This window comes from Phlebotomus argentipes, unplaced genomic scaffold, assembly GCF_947086385.1.
Source record: "Phlebotomus argentipes unplaced genomic scaffold, Phlebotomus argentipes genome assembly scaffold_4, whole genome shotgun sequence".
In the NCBI taxonomy this organism is placed as follows: Eukaryota; Metazoa; Arthropoda; class Insecta; order Diptera; family Psychodidae; genus Phlebotomus; species Phlebotomus argentipes.
Genome location: NW_026776174.1, coordinates 81,999 through 103,661, shown reverse-complemented (window position 1 = coordinate 103,661; position 21,663 = coordinate 81,999). Strand labels below are relative to the sequence as shown.

At 39.3% G+C, this 21,663-nt stretch overlaps 1 protein-coding gene across 1 annotated transcript in view; it reads right to left on the bottom strand.

Moving 5' to 3' along the window:
• LOC132257777 (cell adhesion molecule Dscam2-like) overlaps positions 1-21,663 on the bottom strand; it is a 44,549-nt gene that overhangs the window by 12,963 nt on the left and 9,923 nt on the right. Inside the window, exons 4-8 of the mRNA XM_059754807.1 lie at positions 20,797-20,918; positions 19,966-20,024; positions 2,359-2,435; positions 2,025-2,214; positions 502-846 (exon numbers count right to left, since the gene is read on the bottom strand). Of these exons, the coding sequence (XP_059610790.1) occupies positions 502-846; positions 2,025-2,214; positions 2,359-2,435; positions 19,966-20,024; positions 20,797-20,918 (793 nt within the window). The remainder of the gene's footprint in view (positions 1-501; positions 847-2,024; positions 2,215-2,358; positions 2,436-19,965; positions 20,025-20,796; positions 20,919-21,663) is intronic.

The window sequence follows — 21,663 nt, the reverse complement described above, 5'->3', positions numbered from 1 at the left end:
AAACTCCATATTTTATTGGCGCGCAAGGGAAGTTTGAACACACGCTTAGATGGGAAATTGTCGTGTGAACTATTAGAAGAGCTTAATGATAATTTATGAACCAACTGAGACGCAATGCGTAACAAGAGAGAGATATTAAACCATGTGATGTACAGAGTTTTTGGTATTTTTGAGGTTATGCAATCAATTAAAGGCACTTTTGGAAGATAAATGACTGCAAAATGTGGGAATTTAGCAAAAATTACAATTTGAAAGGCGAAAATAACTACAAAAAGCTCTCTTCATAAGCTCAAATCCATAAATTTGCTACTTTTAGGTTCATAACCTCAAAATTTATGTCAGACATCAGTTTAATCCAGACTTATTTATCGAATCCTTTGCCTTTTCTGAACATTTCTGAGTTTAATTAAATATATAGCTCAATTTATGGCCTATTTTAGTGATATAGTGGCGAAATAGTAGCAGAAAAGTGAGGTTAGGACAGTTTCTGATCTTCCTTACCTGAAACAGTGAGCATGACCTGGATTGTCTCCTCGCCGGCGGAGTTGTTGACCCAGCAGAGGTACTTGCCGGTGTCCTCGAGGCGCGCCTTCTGGACCTTCAGCAGACCCGCCGCCAGAATCGTGAGGCGGTCGCTGAGCTGCACGGGCAGCAGCTGCTCGTTGTCCTCCTTGAACCAGCGGTAGGTGGGCACCGGGTGTCCCTGGGCCACGCAAGGCAACGTGATGTGTCCGTTGAGCGTCACATGGCGTGACGAGTGCTTCTCAACGTTAATCCGCGGCTGCACGACTCCCTTGGGCTCGGTCACGATGATCCTGCCCGGGTACGCCGATACCTGCATTTCACCTGCAGAAGGGGAGAAATGGTGAAAATGGTGTGCGTTCAATTTTCCACAATATTGCACCGCATCGTGGGGATTATGGGTCCACTGGGTGAGTGACAAAAGGAGAGCTAATCACGCTTGGGAAAAGGGTGTGGATGGCGATAAAACACTGGGCAAATACGATGAGATAAATCCACACAGGAGACAAGTAATTAAAGTGATGAGATGCGGAGAAAATGCACGACAGAGAGATTGGCTTCGCTCTTCTTCACCGCCATAATCACTTTAGCAAATTGCCTCCTTTTGTCGCGTGGATTTGATTGAGAGTACGGCTGCGACAGACCCCCATTTCAGTGGGGGTTGGCGGTGTTCGCCCAAGATTGAGGAAAAGAGAGCGCCAAGAGCGGTCGTGACAGTGCGGAAAACTCCTCAAGCTCAAGTGTGACTTAATTGAATTTACCACCAGCAGACTCTCTCTCTCAAACTATCAACTGGATGGCTTGTCTTGTTGCTTAATCGGGTGATTTGACGCACGATAATGCGGATAAAATCACCACACAGTCCAGCACAATTGTCTGCCACAGAGAGCTTTTCCTCCCTATAATGCTTTGTGTCAATGTGAGAGCTTTAAACACACCAGCAATTCTTTCGTGCCATTGCAGCTGGGATTGCTATTGATTGGAAGTATCCACAGAGAGTGGAACTTTAAAATGATGTTTTGAAATCCGCCAGAATCTTTCTATTCCAAAGTTGGGAGAGAACAATAAATCTGGGATGGGATTAGTGGTGCAGAAAATCCACTGTTAAATATCAATTGGAGATAATACGATTTTCTCGGTTTGCGGGCAAAATGGTATAAGATTAGGTGTCGCTGCTCAAGTGGAAAGACTGTCAATTTGGGGTAATGGACGTGACAATGCAATTGACATGATCGACAAATTCTGTAGTTTTTCCCCAGGAACTGAACGTATTTTGAGGAGTTGTATGAATAGAGAGCTTAAAGCATGAAATCACACTGTTGTAAATCGTCTTATGGCACTGTATTTCACTTAAAATACAATTCTAGGCATTGAATTGTAGATTTTTGCATTCGAACAGCGCTCAAAAAATCATTCATCAAGTTCTGAAGCACAGTCAATGGGGTCTGAGCTTTAATCTCCTGTTTGGAGTGGAGTCAGCGCAGGTGAAATGATGGATTTACCTGTCAGTCGATGGACCACTCGGCACGTGTAAGTCTTAAAGCCGTCACTGGGTCCGGCATTGCTGATGTACAGGTCCCCATTGGGCAGCACGGTGTACTTGCCACCGATGTCGGTGTTGGGATAGAGGTGCATCCCTGTGTCCTGCACCCACGCCGTCACCATCACGTAGTCCGCCATGTAGCTCGGCACCTGAATTCACACACACACAACATACAATACGTGAGGAGCTTTTTTGCCCAGCACAATTCCACCCGACTTTGCATTTTGCATAATATGTGTGGCGCAATAACTTTGCCACATTCCGCGCGGTCGAATTTTATCCTAATTAATTACCTGGCACTTGAGAACCGCCGTATTTCCCGTCATGACGTATTCATCGTGCACCTGGACCGTGTACTTCTGATTAACAACTGAAATGCAGAGTGGAAATTTTCTATTTTAATCACCCACTTCCATTCACCACTTAATTACCAGGGATAGAGAGTTATTCGACGAGTGTGTCCTTTCCCGAGGAGTTTTTCCTCGTGGGGGTGGAAAAAGAGCTTTTAAAGTTTCCCCATTCGAAATCCCACCCACGCGATGAGCTCATGATTGATTGCATATTAGTTTTGCAAATGTAAACCTCTCTCTCTCTCTCGGGTGTGGAAAAAATTCTGTGAATTTGCTGATAAAATGCTCCAGAGTGCAGATTTGAGTTGATTATTTTTGCGCCACTTTCGCTCTAAATGATTGAAAAATACATTGTGACCACATCAATTTCACCATGGCGCGTCGCGCGCACTCGATAATTAATCAAAATTCGCTTTTTCAATTAATTCATCGCCCACCCAAAAACCCCCAGACTGTGGCCAATTGCTGGTGGTGGTGCCATAAGCCAGGCAAATTCATAATTAACACATGCTCGAAACGCTGTATCACAAAGTTCAACTGCGATTGAATTTACGCTGCTGTGTTTTTTGCTTATATACATATGTATATATATTATCGAGGGAATATTTGCCACTCCTCAACTCGCAATCTAATATTCACGATGCTTTTATGCATGCTTGGCCACTCATTTGCCGACTGAGAAAGCTCCCCCGGGCTTAAAAATAGCTTCAAACGCGCACAAGGATGAGCTTTTATTTTCCAAGCCTGACGAAAACCCAGGCAGAGACAATGTGGCTAGAATCTGTACACCACTTCATGACATTTCAGCAAATTACTTGAAATATCAGCTAATCTTCAAAAATTCCATTTAGAAGCCAAATTCGAAGCTTTCTTAGACCAATTTGAGTTTAAAGTCTTAAAAATCAGCTTCTAAGTGGATATTTTCCCAGCATAAAATCCCTGAAATGCTATTTTTGAGGTTATGTGTGACTTTTTACAATTCGCAGCTGCAAAAATTCAGAACAGAGACATTTTTTGCATGAAAATGTATGATTTTTCTATTCTTGACAGTCTTTTTGACTGAAATCAGTGATTTAAATATAAAAAACTGTTGTTTTTGGAGGTTAAATCCGACTTAAACTAGCCACATAACCTAGAAAAGCACAAGTGTGATTATTTCTATGTGAAAAGTCAAAAATGTATCAAAGAATTGCTCTATTTCTTCAGAGAAGCACTCAGGAAAGTAATATTGTGAATATTTCAGCAGTTCCTAAGACGTCCTCTGACATGTACACCACTTCCGGCCGGAACATCTCCCCCTTGGCGCAAAGTTATTCTGTGTGTGGTCGGGGAAAGTGCAGAAAATTCCGCACAGTGCTCCCAAAGAGAGTTATGATTGGTATTTTGGGGTTTATGAACAGAATTTTTCTCTTAAGCTCCTCCACTCACCCTGCGACTACCTATTTTTGCCGGTAATACATTCAGCCATTTCCTCTCCATTTCACCCTCTCCGCGGCCTTTCAATATTTATGCCGCGAAAGGAGGCAAAGAGATGAGAAAATTCTCTCGCACCAGAGATAGAAATAAATTTTATGGAGGAAGTGGAAATCTGGAAATCTATTTCCTGACGTGTGTGTGTGCGCACTCAAACGGAAGTCACATTGATTCCCAATGAAATGCTTTTACGACGAGTAATGAGGAAATTTCTCAATTGTCGAAATGCCAACACAAGCAATTCCACTAGATGGGGTAAACAAGTGGAAATCTTGATGGAAGTGCATGTGGAGGAGATGAAAAGTCAACACTCAAGTGATGGCATTTGTGCAATTTGCGTGAGAACAAATAAATAATGCTCGACTGCGGGGGTGAATTTTGGGGGACAAGAGACGCCCTTTGATGTTGGGCGCCTTAATTATATTTGCAACTGATCACAGACGAAGATTGGGCACATTTTGGTAGAGAAGAGCTCATCTTGAGCTTACACTCTATATATTGACGAGCTTTGAATTTTCCGGAAAGCTCCTGGGCATTTGATAACCATTTGAAGTTCTTCACTTTGTCCCACACTTTTCATTTCGGATTTCTTGCACAAATTTATTGGCCAACAGCAGCATGATGGAGCTTTTGCGTGATTGTGCTGGCTTAGCGTGGCGGAGATGAGCAAAATGCCCTCCATATGCTTTTCCGCATTTATGATGCTTCACAGTAGCATTTTGATGAGAAATATTTCACAACTGCGGGGCATTATTTCAGTGAATAAATTAATGGATTCTGCAGGGGTGATGCGAGTGGCGTGGAGTGTTGGGAAAGTGAATGATTGAGAAGGGTTGAAATTTTCACCCACTTCCGTCCATCCTCTTCTCGCCTCATGTTTTGCCACCCATCCCCGCCCACCCCATTTTGCGTCATGTGCGAAAATGTCAAGCGAGGTGACGACGTGAAATAATCCTAAAACGGGGAAAACTCATGAATATATCATGCTAAATGGCAATGCAGTGTTTTCCTAACACTTGGCCTTTGCTCTCCTTGGCAAATCCACCCTCGGCTAAAGTGTGAATTTTTGACTTATCCGCGCTCAAGCTCAATCCAGTCATCACGCCACCCTCTCTCTCTCTCTGGGGGGATGAGACACAAATCCATATGGACGTCTCGAGATCCTTTTTTCTCTCTCGCTCGCTGTCGTGGAATTTGTCCATCCAGCATTCCCTTCGCGCCCAGGACAAATCGAGAGACAGAGAGAATGGAAATCTGATATTTAAATGGCTTCGAGCGACTCTCCTTAAGTGATAAGATTCTATTTATTTTCCATTTCGCCGGCAGGAGAATGATATTAGAGAATGTGTCGTGCTGGGGAAAAAATTGTCCACCCTCTTGTGCTTTAATAAATTATTACAGAGAGCTTTCGTGTGCTGCTTTTGCGCTGGGCGAGCGAAGATTCTCTGGAAAGATGGATGTGAGTGGGACAAAAGAGGCAAACGTTGCAATATTTCTTCCCCAACCAAAAATTTCACAACTTTCGTGCTGATAATGCCCACTTAATCTCTCTTTAATCTCGCCAATTCATATTTGTTCAAGATGTTTCACATGAAAGCGATGCTTTTAGCGTGTATTTTTATACGGTGAAACTCGTGCGTGAATTCTTGAAATATTTTCTCAGTATAAAAGCTTTCATGGAATATTATGGAAATTTTTACATGAGCGAAGCTTTCAAAAGGGTTTATTTGGATTGTGTTTTATTAATCAACTAAGCATGGATTGTTAAAACATTTTCGAGACTCTCTACAAAGTTTCCACCAGATTTTCCCGAAGAGAAGAAGATCATTATCGTATTCTCTGCACTCCAATTACTGCTAAAATCAAGAGAATTAGTGTATTTTTTTTCGTAGCAAAAATCGTTATGGTAATTTCAAAGGCAAAAAGAGTGCTTTCAGAACAGAAAAAAGGGGGGCGATTCCAATCTTCATAATTCGATGTTTCCTCTTTCATCTCTTCTACACTCTAATTTAATTTTCCGCCATGAAAGAAAACGACAAAGTGCAGAAGTAACTTTGCGCTTTTCAGCTTTTTCTTTCCATCGCGTCCGATATTTCTCTCCGCCCCCTCGCAGATGAAGGGGGAAAAAGGGAAAGGAAAAGTGTGGGCAGATGGAGAAAGAGGGTGGAGCGGAGAGTGTTAACATGCATTGGCATATTTATTAGTTTTCATCTAAACTGAGAGAGAGAGAGAGAAAGATGTATTTTTGGTGGGCAAAAAGCAATTCACATGATAATTTTCAGCTCATAAATATACAATTTCAACCCATGTAGATTCCATCCTCAGACACTGTATCGGATTTATATCGCATTAAGGGGTTGAGGAGGCATCACACGATGGGGTAAATGCTCTGAAATCCACCCTCTGCTCGTCCGCCCCTGCGGAAGAGCGCCCCGAATGCAACAGCGTGCTGAAAGCTCCTTTTGCCGCCTCTCCGGATATCTTAATACACCCTGCATGTCGATGGCATGACAGGGGGTGGGCTTCTGGGCGCTCGTCGATGGGGGGTGTGGAAAAAGGTCCGATCTCACCCATCTCAGGCAGTGCGAGAAGAGTAACTGAGTGGGAATAAAAAACGCACAAATCTTATCGGAACTGCGAAAGCGCTCAAGTCGATCATCACTTGCTCTCCTGGGGCTTCGCCATATATGTTTCATGATGTTTTGGCAAATATTGAATTCAGGCAAACATCTGCCAGTGATTTATCTTCGGAGAGAGGCAAAAGAAGGCGCGCACTATATATTGGGACGGGTTTGAATTGGTAATCCGCTTCCCCTTTTATGTAACCTTGTATCCTTTCGCCACCGATTGTACATACAATGCATACAGAATCCCTCTTTTGCCCTTTTTTGCACGCAAATATCCCTGTGTGTGATTCTTTGGGGCAACAAATGTGATGTACGAGCAGTACGTTCAGCCAGGATCTGTGTGGAAAATTGCTGAGCTTTTCCTCTTCTGGGTCAAAGTTTCGCGAGAGGGAATTTCAAAATATCAAAACATCATCAAATGATATTTTTTTCCAACGTTTCATTGAACTTGTGTTAAGTCGTTGTCCTTTTTTAGCGCTTAATGCGAAGAATTTCATTTATTCGAGTTTCGTGAAATGTTGGAATTTTTGAATGAAATTTTGTAATTTGCATTTTTAGCTACAAATTTTATAGAATACAAATTAATATGCAAAAAATTGTTAATTTTTTCTGTGGAAAATTTGAAAATATAAGTGAAATTTTACTGTTCTTCTAATTTTTTCTGTGAAAAAATGCCTTTTATTCTACAAATGTTATAATATTAAATTCCTAGTATTAAAAATGGTATTTTTCCAGACTTCTTTCATATTCAGTTTATATTTAAACAATTTGAGCAATAACTTTTCTAAGTTTTAAAAATAATTTTTCAATTTTTTTAATATCTATTCACTTTTTTTGTTCACTATTTGAATTCACAATTATTTATTTTCTTCTTTTATGTGCACATTCTTATCTCTCTAAAATACGATGGTTTTTTTTTAAATATATTTTTCTGTATTTCCTTTATAAAAACAACACCAATTTGATTATTTAGAGAAGAATCAGAGTTTGCTGTACTAAATTCTAGTTGCCAGCAATTGTGCATAAAACGTGCGTGGTTTAGAGCATCAGCGAGAGAGAGAGAAAAAAATATTATCCAAATTTCCGGCGAAAATTCCCGCATTCGTGCCAAAATCATGCACGTTGAAATCTCAATGGGCCACATAAAATCATAAAATCTGTGCGGTAGTTTGTGCTACAGTGAAAAAGTCGCATTTCGCATATAATGTAAAATGAATGGAAAAGCCACAAACGCGCGTAATCTTCCCACCCACGCCACTGTGTGTGTGTGTGTGCACAATAAATCGCATGAATGGGGGCTGAATGCAAATTTACTAATTAAATTCCATTTATTTCATACTATCCTCACATGTGTGTGACTCTCGGAGACTTTTCAGGCATTCATGGCGAAAGGAGAGAAGCTCTTTCACAGCAAGCATTTTAAATTGTGTGCTTGTGTGCGAAAACGAGTGCTTCCCAGTTGGCAAATCTATTCATAAGACAGAGCTTTCCACCATGAAATGAGCTTAATGTGTTCACTATGTTCATTGCAATCGTGGGAAGTTCAATTATTGGCACAATCCCTAATAAGACTACACGTTTTATTTTATTTCCTCTGCGAAGCTGGCAAGGGTGAAAATATATATATTCAATGCAAATGCATGTCAATTAAAATGGTTATGTTACTTCCGCTTCTGTGAACTATTCATGCGGCTTTTGATGGATGAGAGAGAAGCTATGTCGTTGACGTATTTGTTTGTTATTTTGCAAATTTTTTCCTAATGCTTCAGCTTTGAGTGCATCAAAAGTGGTTTTTCGACTTACTTCAAAAGCTCCCATGGCGCCGCCATTCACTCAATTCCGGGGAAATGGATGTGTTGGAAGGTTTGGGAAATGGGAAATATATATGACATGAAAGCTCAAAATCATGAGAGAAGAAATGAAAACTCATTTAATACAAGATGCAAGATTGCAATTCACATCACTTTGCTTCAGCTCTCTTGAGGTGATTTATTGCAAAAGTTTCTGCCACTGTCACAGAATTTACACGCTTTCCAACCGAGATTTTCATTGGGAAATCAATCATAAAGCTCCCATGTATGGCTTGTATTCAACCATAAGTTCAACCCTTAATTTTTCACTGACGCGAAAAGGAAGTGGAAATGTGGTGAAAAGCAGGCGATGAAGGATGGGAAAATCCTAAATAAATTCTACAGCAAATTGTGCACTTTAACACATTTTTCATCTCCCCCAGATTTCTCCTTATTAGTTTTAAAACTCTTTTCTCTCTCTCTCTGATGAAATTTTTCACTCACTCAAATAGATTTCTGGCAAGGGGATGATGAAAGGTTTGAAATCTGTACACCACTTTCTGTTGATTTTCTTCAACACTTAAGACTTCAGACACTTGAATGAATTTAAGGGCTTTTTCTGGGCTCTTCTGAGAAGCTTTTGCAATGCAAATATTCGAAATATTTTAACACTTTCAATTTCTATCACTTTCTTTAAAGCTGTACACCACTTCTGACTAAAATGTTTGCCTCTTGATTTCTGCCTCTAAGTTTTTCATTTGCATTTTCGGTATTATATTTTCCACACCAATTCATATTCGCGAGCAAAGTGAGGCTGAAATGGAGGCAAAAGTTAGCTTCTTTTTTGAAGTGCCGCTTGTGATTTCAAAAATATTTATTATATTCATTTTGCTTCCAAGAACTTGCTATTTCTCATCAAAACACTCTGCATACTTGAAAAATGTATGAGGAATTTTGCATCATTTCTAGAGGGTAATTAAAAACTGAAAAAAGAGAAATGTGCAATGGGGAAAAAAACATGAAAATCAAGCAAAAATTCCCACAGACATTTCGTGTGTGCAAATTTCCAGGAAAAGGGGATGAAAATAACGCGAAAAGTTTCCCAGGAATGAAATTGCTATGGCATTTATCGACTCAATTTGACTATCACAGACACTGAAATGGACAATCAGTGCTGAAGTTGGGCAAATTAAAAATCAATAGACTCACTTTGCCACGGAATAAGATACAATTTTCACCAGGTGAAATGGATTTTTATCGTCTTTTGGCACAGCTCTGAACGTCCCTTCTTCAATTCTCACCCTCGAAATTACAGAGAATCAATAAAATTATACAAACTGTTCTCGAAGATTTGGCGTGAAGAAGAGAATCTTCACGTGAGACACTTTAGGAGGATTTTCAGCTAATCTCCGAAGCTGGCGCGAATTAGTGGATTTTCGAAAAGGTCAGTTCCTCAAAGCTCCGCATTTACAAATCCAATAAAGACATTATCCTTAATTCAAATGAAGTGCGAATAATTCAATAAAAAGGCGAGCGATGGGAACAATTTGGAGAGGCAGTAAAAATAAATTCCCCAAATTAGCATAAAATGATCTTTTGAGAGGAAATTCCGAACAGAGTTTTTCTTGGTCATAAATGAGAATAAAAGTTGGAAAATGATAAAAGTTGAGACGAAATATTGTGAAAACTCTCGTCATATAATTTTGATTGTAAAAAATTTCCACGTCATTTCTCAATTCATGACAAACGTTGATTTCTTCCCTTCTCAATCTTTTTTTTTATGTGTTCTTCTTCCCAATTGTATTGATTTTATAATCTTTCACCATTATTTCTGCCAGATTTCCCAGAACAAATCAGGAGAGACAAAATCTTCTCTTGAGAGACACGGAACATATTTCTTGCATTATAAGCTCATTTCTCATGTGATTGAGTAAAGAAAAAAAAATTCCAAGACACTTCAATTTAAAGTCTTTAAGATGGCTTTTTTCTCTGAGATTTATGTCGACAAATTGCTCAAGGCACTTTATTGATGCGAGAACGTAATCTCCCATCGCAGCTCAATTACGTTTTAGCGCTCTTTCCTTCAGGATGTTTGAATAACGAAGGCAAATTTTCCTTGTAATTATTCTAATAAAACTTTGAAGAAATATTTCCAACAGAATCTCTCACCAAGGAGTGAGGATTTAATGGCAAAAGCCACTTTGTATCACTTTATAAACCCTTAACGACACTCAAGCATATTGTCATGTTAAACCTCTTTGCCAGCTTTGCAATATAAATTCGGAGTTGATCATAGGATGGAAGAGAAAAAAGACTGTAATTGCCCGAATTTGTGACATATTCACGAATTTGCCGCATGGGAAAAACTCTCTATTATGACTTTGTGTAATAAATTTTTACAAAAATGTTTCCCAAACTCGCCGCCAACATTTCACTGGGAAAATGTTCACGGAATTTTATGGCAAAAAAGTATATCTTGAGTATGAAAACATGCAGAAAAGTTCTCTTGTATTTTCCCAGTGCCAAAATGCTCTCTAGATTTGCTCTATGTACACTCTAATTCAGCTCTATCTTGGTGGGGTTTAGCATTGCGCCGGCGAAAAAAGAGCCACATGAAAGCTTCCAAACATGCTTCTTGTGCCATTCTCTCTATCTTTCGTGTTTATTATACAAGAATTTTTATGACTTGCTCGCGGTGGAGGCGAAAAAGCGGAGAGCCAAGAAGTTTTTGCTTAATACCATGGCGAGGAGTGCATTTGGGCGAGTGGCGCAAACACCTGCTGCCAACGCGAATTACAGAGACAATAAAGAGAGGATCTCGGCTATTCCGGGATGTTTTTCATCCCCCCCCGGTGCTCTACAAATTATTTTTTTTTTTTCTCCATTCCGACCAAATCACATCTGGCAGTGGAATCTCTCATATTCATGAAAAAACAAGTCCACACGGTAAAAATTCCCTCCTTGGCCTAACATTAAATATTAATTCCTCCTCGTCTGTCTCGGGCTCTCGCGTATCTTCTGCTCCTCAATTTTATTCATTTCTGCCAAATTGAATTTTCCCAGAGTGATTTCGCAAAAGCCGAGGCACGGGAAAAAAGCGCCAAAAGACAAATGCATGAGTGAGAAGATGAAAAGTCGCGCTCTCACAACATTACACAAGTCAAAAAGCATGAATTTGCCTTAATTATAAGACTTCCACTCTTGGATGCCTCATGGGGAAAATGGAGAAAATGTGGGACCTCAGAAGTTTGTCTTACGCACACAATTTCATTTCGACTCTGTTTGCTTGTGTAGTTTATTATCCCCTCTGTCAGAAGATAAATAGATTTCCAATGGTGAAGAAGCTGCGGTGGGGGGATGGAAATTTCCATATTTTCGACACTCAGCCTTTTCTCACACAACCATTTTCCACGATCGTATTTCGTGAGAAAGTTTCCCCCCCACAACTTTCACGTCCGCAAAGAGTTTTGTATATATTGAATTTTCCGATAAATTAAATTTGCTCTCAAATGATGCATCGCATTAATTAATTTTTAATCTTCACGCAAAGCCCGGATGGAGGAAAATTGCAGAATAATCCGACAGAACAAAGAAGATAAACTAATCAATCAACCGCGCACAGTTCCTCCTGAGCTTTCACCATCGCAGCCACTCTATCAAGGCAAGGAGCTTTGCTGCTTGGTGCGTGTGATACTGAACATGACTTTATCTATGTTTATGGCACATAATTCATATTTTATTGAGTCATCATTCAAGAGTCATGTTCACCTTGCTTTTATATGTTTGCTTTTCTGTCGTTTCTCCAACTCGTGGATGCGAAAACACACCCGCGTGCCCAAGAAAATCTGATGGTGGGAAAGCTCTTGAGGGAAGTCATGCGGAACGCAAAAAAACGCACCAACAGAGTTGAGAGACTAGAGTGAAATTTCTATATTCAATCTATAGAAGAGATTGTTGTTTTAAATATCATCAATTGGAATGAATTTATCGGTGTCATGCAATGAGAGCTTGAGAGCTTTTTCAATTGGGAAAAGTCACTCAAAATCTGTCTATCTGTCTTCTAGACTCTGTGAAACTCCTCGTGAATTTGTTACGTCGTATTTTTGCATTATTTTCACGTGCAAATTTCAATGATTTATACCCGCGATATAGAAGCTGACGGTGTGATTCGCATCTTCACGTTTTCTCTCTCGCGTCTCGGGTTGGAATACATTGTAAAACTAACTACTCAAATTGAGATATAATATTCCTGTGGGGCCTCTTGAGCTGCGACGAGGACTTTTCACATTTTTCAATCACTCTCCGAGACGAAAGGAATCCATTCCTGATTCAACGAGCATCTTTTCACTATTTCCCGCGAGATTTTTCATCCTTTCAAACATAGATTTCTCTGGCGATATTCCCAATAAAGTTTTAGTTAATTATTTCACTCTACAATGGAGATGATAATTGAAAACGATTATGGATTAGGTTGATTGATTGATTTCTGATATTTCACCATATTTAACTGGCGGTAATAGGATTATAAATTGAGGGTTGAATCACACACGGCAACTTTCCTGAAAATTGGGTGTCACTTTGTAGGCCAAAGCTTCGTGCGATGTTGTTGCGGGGTTGGTGGAATTGAAACAACGGCAATTGGGTGGAATAATATGCTTTCAAAGCCGAATGCTTAGGCCAATCGTGAAATCATATATGGCGATGGGAAAATGTGTGTTTTCTCACCTCACTTCTATCACCATTTGCATTGGGGGTTGCAGAGTTCGACGAAAAAAGAGAGTGGCGCGAAGATATGCCTAGCGAAAACGAAAAGAACGTGATGGTTTTTGATAATCCGTTGTCTGCAAACACGTATCGCGTGGTGGAGAATTAAATATGCAAGTCGTGTTTCGAATTTCTTCCTCCACCAATGCCACTCTCTCTGTCTCACTTTTTTAACACCACCACCCTCCATGAGCATGAGCTTTTATTGTCCATTTTTGTGATTTACCGCACGATTTGTGCTAAATATTGTGTGGGCTGAGAGGGAGAGAAAACTTTTTCATGTCTATTTGTGGTGCTTCACGTGGTGCTTTTTTAGGGTCGCCTTTGCCGCCCTCGCAGATGGAAAAGTGAAGCCAAATTTAATTAGAATTTTTGTGTCAATTGAATTTGTGGAGACGAGAGGCAATCACTGGGGAGAACTGTATCGAGAGAGACAGAGAATTTGGAAGAGTGGCCAAAGCAAGGGAAAGATACATCAATCAGATGTGGTGTACGGCTCAAAAGAAGTACTTAAGAAGTGGAAGTGTTGAAAAACCTACAATATTCCTTTCCTGAGTGCTTCTTTTACAGACAAATCATCCAAATTATTTGGATTTCCTTCGATTTTCACCCAGAAACAAACGTAAAAATCTTTTTTCTAGGTTATGTAATGAATCAAGGACAGATTTAGTGAATAATTCGCATTCTAGCACATAAATCATTATGCTCTAGTCGAATTAAGCATTTTCAAGCAATTAACAGTGCTTTTTTGATCCTTTGATTCCAAGAAACACTGCAAATTGTACTAAAATTAAACATAACCTCAAAAATAGTCATTTCTACTTGAAAAATGCCCATTTAGACAACTTTCTGGGCTATTTTGACGGAGAATCAGCAAATTTAAGACTTTGTGATTTAGAAATCTTTCAAATATGGTTCTAAAAGCTCTCTTAATTGTATTTTTGAGGTTATGGTTGGAAAAGATGTCCAAAAATAGCACTTTCAAGTCGATTCTTATAGAAATATCTAATGGAAACATAAGAGATTCATTATAATTCGGGAATTAATGTAGTAACAGACTACAAATTCATGTTCTAGAAGTGTACAGATTTAAGGCATATTCTCTTTCCCTTGGAGCACAGCAGTGACCATAGGGGAGTGATGGGTCGCTTCGGATGATTCTCAATGTTCTGGCTATTGAATTTACACAACTTGATTCATCATGACATTCTCTGAAATTAGATTTGCCAACCACTTATTCCACTAGGAAAGTGTTTCGCCTGTGAATGTGTGTCAAATTGGGAGACACAACAGTGAGAAGTTAAAAATTGAGGGAAAATGTGATCAATTGGTTGGTTTTTCCCCCAAAACACCCCACAATCGATCGCGCGTCAGATGCAGAAATTCGAGCATCATTGAATGCGGGGAATTCCATGAAGGAAAAGAACATACTTTCACGTGAGTGTCATTATGCAACTGTACAAGGGGTGGCGGTGGGAAAAGTAATTATCTGGTAAAAGTAATTTTCCCAGGAGTGGAATTACAAGTTGTCTCCTCCATGCGGCGTCTCCTCGTCCGCAACAGCAATTAGACTTTTATTTTGAAACATGCTAAACAGCTGGATTTTCCTCTATTGTTTGCCCATCTCAACGGTGCACAGCATGGCGAAGGAGAGAAAAAAGGTATGGCTTTTAAAGCTCTTGCCAACTTGCACAGACTCTGGGCTTTTCGCATATCTCTGGGCAGCTGGGGGAAAATTGGTGTTCTCTTAATTAATCTCCTCCATATATTCTCTCTATGTATTGTTAAGTAATGCGCATCCCTCAGTCGCATTTTTCCGTACAGAAAATAATTCGAGACAATGCTGGGACGGACAAAAAACCGTCATTTCTATCCTCCGAAGAATACATCCTGGCTTTCTCCCCATTCAACTTTTCCATACCAGTTGAAGACATTTCTCTGGAGGGATACAAAAAAGGAAGAAGTCCCCAACTAGAAATGAGCAGTTTCTTCCTTCTGTTAATTGCCATGTATTTTCTAATTATTCCTTCTCTCTGACTTTCCACCATCTTATCTCTCTCTCTCTCCCTCCCTCCCACTCTGTCGCCACCCCAAGACGTTTGTGTGCATCAAGGACAAGAGATATCGCCAAGAAATATTAATGGCTCCTCATTTCCCTGGGAAATGCTTCAATGAGAATAAGAAATTTCCCTAAAAGTCCTTGTTTTTCAGCTCTTAGAGATTGTTCAAGGGAAGATAATGCAGTTAGAAGTGGTGTACAGCTGAGCAGGAGTGTTAAGAAGTGCTTCTTTACTCACAAATTGAAGAGTCAATATTACAATTCTACTCCGTTGATGCCAAGAAACACCGCAAATTGTGTTAAACTCGAACATAACCTCTAAAATATCGATTTGAACTTGGAAAATGTTTATTTATACAACTTTCTGGGCGACTTTGACTCAGAATCAGCAATTTTAGGCTCCTTGGCAAATCGTAAGAGACGAATTTGTGATCTAGAGAGCTTTCAAATTGAAAAACAATCTGAAAGCATTTGAGGCCATGCATATCTTCTTATCGGGACATAGAAACGTCAAAAAGAAGGAAGATTGGGGAGAAAAAGAGGTTATTGGCAGAAAATACAATTAGAAAATTGTGTTTTAAGTGGATTTTTACAGAAATATCGGATGAAGTCGAAAAATTTCAAGCGATGTACACATTTAAAGCATACTTTCTCCCCCTTGAGAATTGTTACGTGCTATATTTAGTGGAGGAAAAAATAAGATTGAAGAGTCGCGAGAAAGAAACATATTAGAAGGAAATTACTCTCTACAAAAAACATCATTATCACTTGATGGCAATGCGATGATTTCTGTATTTGACACAGAAACTTCCCCAAAACACTCTCAGACGCAAGTGGAGGCGCCGGGTGGTTTCGGGCGCATCACAATAAATAACAATGATTCTTCGCAATTATTTGCCTGTGATTTAAAAAAAAAGGTCACACTGAGCTTCAAAGGACAGTGGGGGAGTGGAAAGTTTGGCATGCAGCGATTGTTCGATGGAAGTTACTTGGAAAATAGACCCTCCATTTAATTGAATTGGAAAAGTCCATTGTAATCAATTTCAATAGCGCGGGGTTGAAGTGAAAATAAATCCAGAGGGTGAAAAATGTATGTGTGCTGAGCTCTTGTGTGGTCGTGCCCGAATGGGTGGAATCTATTGTTTATTGCCATTTTTCTGCTATTCTCTACGCTCCGCGGTGGCCCAAGGAGTAGCATAACAATGCCGAAATACGCCCCAGAAACTGCCCTAGAAATGTACACTGTATCGCCTTGCGTCTGGGCTTTCATTATGAATAAGTAAATATAGAGAGAGAGAGAAAAAAGTGTGCGGCAAGAATGGAAAAATCTCTGACATTTTGGGTGGAGTGGAGGCCGGAAATCTTTGCAGGAGTGAAGCAAAATTTGTCCGTTCTTCACTTTGGGGGTGTAGAATCAATAGAGGGGAACAGTTTTCCTCACTCACGAGCGCACAAAATAATTTTTCATTCTCATTTTATGGACACTGCGAGGAAAGGTCACCCGGAGAACAGAGAGAAAATGCTAAGTGGTTTAACCCCAAGACCGCCACACTTGATTTTTATGTGCCTATCCACCCACATAAATTCAACCATTTGCCGCTGCCTCGCCGCTGAATTGTTGGGAAGATGCAGAGCTCTTTGGGGTGGGTGGGAGATATATATTTTGTGAATTATTGTGGCAAAATGTACAAACGTATGGAATTTTTATCAAAATTCCTCTGCGCTCTCGTAAAATGCCGAGGATAATTCACCATTTAAACTGCATCTCGTGCAAAGAGTGCACCGAGAAATTTTCTTGCCAGAGATGCGAAAATTCTAGAGTAAAGTTTAGTTTTCAATCCAAGATTCAACTCTGATTCACACAAGGGGAAAATAAAGCGCCTAAAATGTTCTTAAAAATTGTCTAAGGAAAATTCTGGGTTAAAATAGCTATTTTCAGCCTAAAATAGGTTATAAATTCTTCTAAATGTACATTTTCCAACTCTTTAATGCTTTTTTTAAGGTTATGTTACATTTTAGCGTAAATTACAGTATTTCTTAACGTCTGAGAGTCAATAATAGGTAACTTTTCTGGCGTGCAAAAGCTTGATTCTACCAATGATTAAGAGTTTTTCCATGTCTCTGGAATGAAATAATTTGCTAAATCTGTCTCAAATTAGTCACATAACATAAAAAAAGAGTAAGAAAAACGACAAATTGTTTGTTTTTCTAAGAAAAATCACTAGAAAATCAATGAATTACGCTAATCTGAGAGACAAATGATTCACTCAGAGTTGTACAACACTTCTGATTGTATTATCTCCCCCTTGAATTCATTCCTGGAAGTGTTTTCTTCACTTCTTCCTTGAAGAAATTTAAAGCGCATTTTGGTGACAATAAGGCGAATAATTCACGTTTTCTCCGTGGCTGGCGAACAAGGTACTCAACAGAGTGAAATACATTTCGAAAGTCCACATATCATGCATTGTATAGACTTGTGTCCATTGCATAGTTGCAAAAGTCAGGAGAATAACTTTATTGCTTCCAACTTTTCAGTAAATATCACATAATGGTTTGCGGAGACTCTGTGGTGCAGACATTATTATTTCTTCACCCTCTCACTCTCTCTTCTCTTGAACACTCGAAATTGGATTTGATGGCAAAGAATTGGGTTGAAAGTGAAGTGAAAGAGTCTGGAAAATCTTTGGTGTTTCAATATTGAAAGAGAGAATTAAAATTCTTCATCTTTTATAGTTCTTCTATATTTTCTGCTCTCCTTTTCTTTCACCCTACAAAAATTTCTCCTCAAATTTCATCCCCATTTGGCACATTTTCCCACCCAGAAAATTTTCACCGAAAATGTCTATGAAAGAGAATATTTTATAACATGAGGGGATGAAATCTCTCCAGTGAAAATTGAATAAATGTAACTGAAGAACACATAATCTTCCCATAGTTTTGCTGCCATTGCGATGAATTTCAGCCTCACGACCTTTTCATGTCTCGCACGTTATTAGGCACATCGTATAAATTAGTGATAATACAGCGTATTCGTGTGTTTCAGTACACTTTCAACCCTGGGAGAAATTCAGCGCGTTTCACACATGCGGAATTATTCAAAGTCTTGCTCAAAGTGCAAAATTACGGGCTTCTATCAAAGTCAAATCAAAATTATGCAATTCGACAAGAGCCAAGAGAGAGAGAGAGAGCTTTGTGATTTTCTGTCGTTTGATACATTTTCAATTAATTATCAATTTACACTCGCACATCTCGAGTTTCTCCTTTGCGCCAATTATTTGTCTTTGATAAGGGTGGAGAGGAAATTCGTGGAGGGGGTGGGAAATTACAATATTCAATAGTTAACTGTCATCTTAAGGTAATCTTACACCGGAAACAATGTTGAATTATTCAATAGGGAAGCAAAATTTATGTCCCATTTCTAATGCTAAGCAATCGCACTGGGAATTGATACAAATTATGCAATCGCGTGTGTTGTCAAAGCTCGCGTTTTGGAGCTTTTCTCTGACGGAATTCATAGAATATCGCTCAGTGATCTGTCAAATTCGCAGAATTCACTCCATTCTGAATGCAATCCAGCAAAATGACACCCTTTTTCCTGCCATATACATTTTGGTGGTCTTTCAGTCATTTAATGTGCGAAATATGATTAAAATGAAACAGTGTAATGTTGCAGTAAAATGATCATTTCCTCCCCAAAGAGCATTCCATAATTCACTGTGGCAGAGAACCTCATTGGCGTCAGTGCGCAATTCTGGTGGAGAAATTTAATTTGCCACAAGAGCTAGAAAGAATCCCAAATGTTGTGCGCGTGGTGACATATATAGCAAATCTAATAATTTGCTATGCAAACATGTTTTTCTGCACAGTCACATGAATTCACTGATGTGCCATTCTTGCAATTTACCACTTTTCTGTCTGTCGCGGAGTGTTTCGCAATTTGTGAGATTTGCCAAATGAATCATGCAACAAATTCTTCCACCCCTTTTTGCGAGGTGCTTTTGTGAGTGCGCACAAAAAGGGGATGAAGGGAAATCAGGTACATAATTTAATTCAAATTCATCAAATGACTGGGAAGTTGTCTCTTCTTTTTCCCACACACACACCCTTTCGTGATTATGTGGAGTGGATGAAAGAATCTGGAGAAAATGCTGATTTGAATTTAGAGATTCTCTGGGTGAAGGAAAGTCGTATAAGTCATCCAACTTTGTGCTATGATAATCCATACAATATGAAATCCCTATCTGATTACAAAACGATTTAACCCTAAAGCCGGCTGTTTCGAAAATTCACCCAGTAAGCAAAATGTCTTGTATTCCCTGATATAAACCCCACCAACACACACACACACACACACATTGGAGAGACAATCCGATTTATTGTGGCACAATAACGTGTGTGTGGGAGGGAAAGGCATTCGATATGTGTAGTTCCAGGGGGGGGTTAAATCGCCCTTATAGGGCGGCGACGGTTCAAAGTCAATGATCCGATAAGAAAATATTTGAAGCCACACACAATCACATGGAGAATCGTGAGATATCCTGAAAATACAATTTCCAGACACCCTTCGCATGTACCCGGAGAGATGAAAATTGGACTTGCACGTCCTAGAGCGGAAACGTTTATCTCGAGGCAAAATGATATCGACAACCGGAAGATTATTGTGTGATACAAGCTCGAGAGTGAGTGGGTTTACACGGCTGCGATATCTCTCTCGGGAGAGCGAGAAAGAGCACCTCTTGGGGGTGAAACATGACAATTTATATATATTGTTGCGGGGGGTGAAATGCCACACATTTTATGAGGTACAAGAGTACACATTAATTGCCGACAAACTCACCTCCTTTGACATGAACCTCACGGCTGATAATCGTGCCGACCAGATTCTTCAGTTTGCACCTTTTGAACGGGAGAGAGAAAAGGCGGATAAAACAATATTAATTGAGTCTTTCAATTTGAGGATCAATTCCCAGAGAAACTCAGGGATGTTACAGTGGTTTAAAAGAGTCTTTGGTATTTTGAATTACTCATGTGAGGATTAAAATCGTGATTGTGTTCAAATTTTCAACACACTATGTGTGTTACAACACCATTTACTTTAATTTTAATTCAGTGAAGCAATTTTCAGTCACACAAGAAATGTAAAACATGTGTTATATTGATTTAACACATGCTTTTGCTATTCTGAGTCACACATGTGTTAAACCATTTTGTATAGCCTGGATTTGTAATATTTCCAAGACTTCAATAAGTTGTTTTAATTAATTTATAAAAAGCAGAATAATAGATCTAAATCTGCAAATATCTTTTAAAAATAGATCAATCTGCAATTGTTACTATAATTTTCAGGCATAAACATGAAAGATATTTGTACAAAATTCTTTTTATCAGGGATTTACCAATTATTAACTCGAATTTCACCAATTTCTTTCTCTTACACAATGTGAAATCGCATAAAACTCTAAAACACTGTTCTAGTCCTAGTTTTAATGCGAAAAGGAAAGGCTGTTTTTCATCTTCAGAGAAGTTTAACATCTCTGTGTTTGACTGTGAATTGAAAGATACTTGGAAGTACTTTAATCATTTTGGCAAAAATTCGTTTGAAGTTCAACACTCCTTCGTTTTAGTGGGAATTGATCCATTGATTGTCGTGTTTTCGCTTTTTTTTTACCTGTAGACAGTTGAGTGTATCTCGTGACGGTACTTCTCGGCGGAGAAAGGATAAAACAGGAGACTCCCATTTGACAGTGGAAATACCAAATCTTGATGGGGCAACACGGGTGACCATTCAACCTGAAATATGAAGCAAAAATTCCACCTGAAATTCCTGTGTTTCACGAGAATGGAGGACAAAAAATGCTCCAAATTGACAACAATTTCGCATATTTGTGATGAGGAGGAAATAATGACGATTCTCCCTGTTTTTTTCTCTCTCTCCCTCTTCCAATTTGCATAGAGAATATGAATAAAAAAAAAGTTTTTATGTGATACAGGAGAGCGTCGTTCGTTAAAATGAATTTGATACGTTGAGATACTTTCTGAAATTTCCCACATTCACATGACGATCATGCTGGAGAAAGCATTTTCATTATTACGTGTCGCTCTAGTTTTAGGGTGATGGCAAAGTGGGCAGTCGAGGGGCTTTTCAGCTGAGGAATGAGTGTTGCTTTTCTGTATTATTGTGAGTGAGCGAACATGTAATTGTGGTGCAAAAGTGTAAAGACTTCTTAAAGATTTTCCCTCCATGAATCGATTCTGAGTCTCAGACTCTTGGTGGATAATAAATGTGCCTCATTAAAGTTTCAATGCACATTTCATGGAGCAACAAACAATAGCACGGCGATTGAGATTGAGATTGAGGAGAAACGCTCCTTTTCCGATCGACTTAAACACTTGAGAGAGTAAGTATTCAGGGCTGATTGAAAAATTCTCAGGGTTCATCGGCTGCACAAGTGATTCGCCCCTTGATTTGCTTGTTTTGCGACTGAATATTTTCCATGTTTTTTGGGGGCGGGTAAAGTAGCGAGTTGGGCGGCTG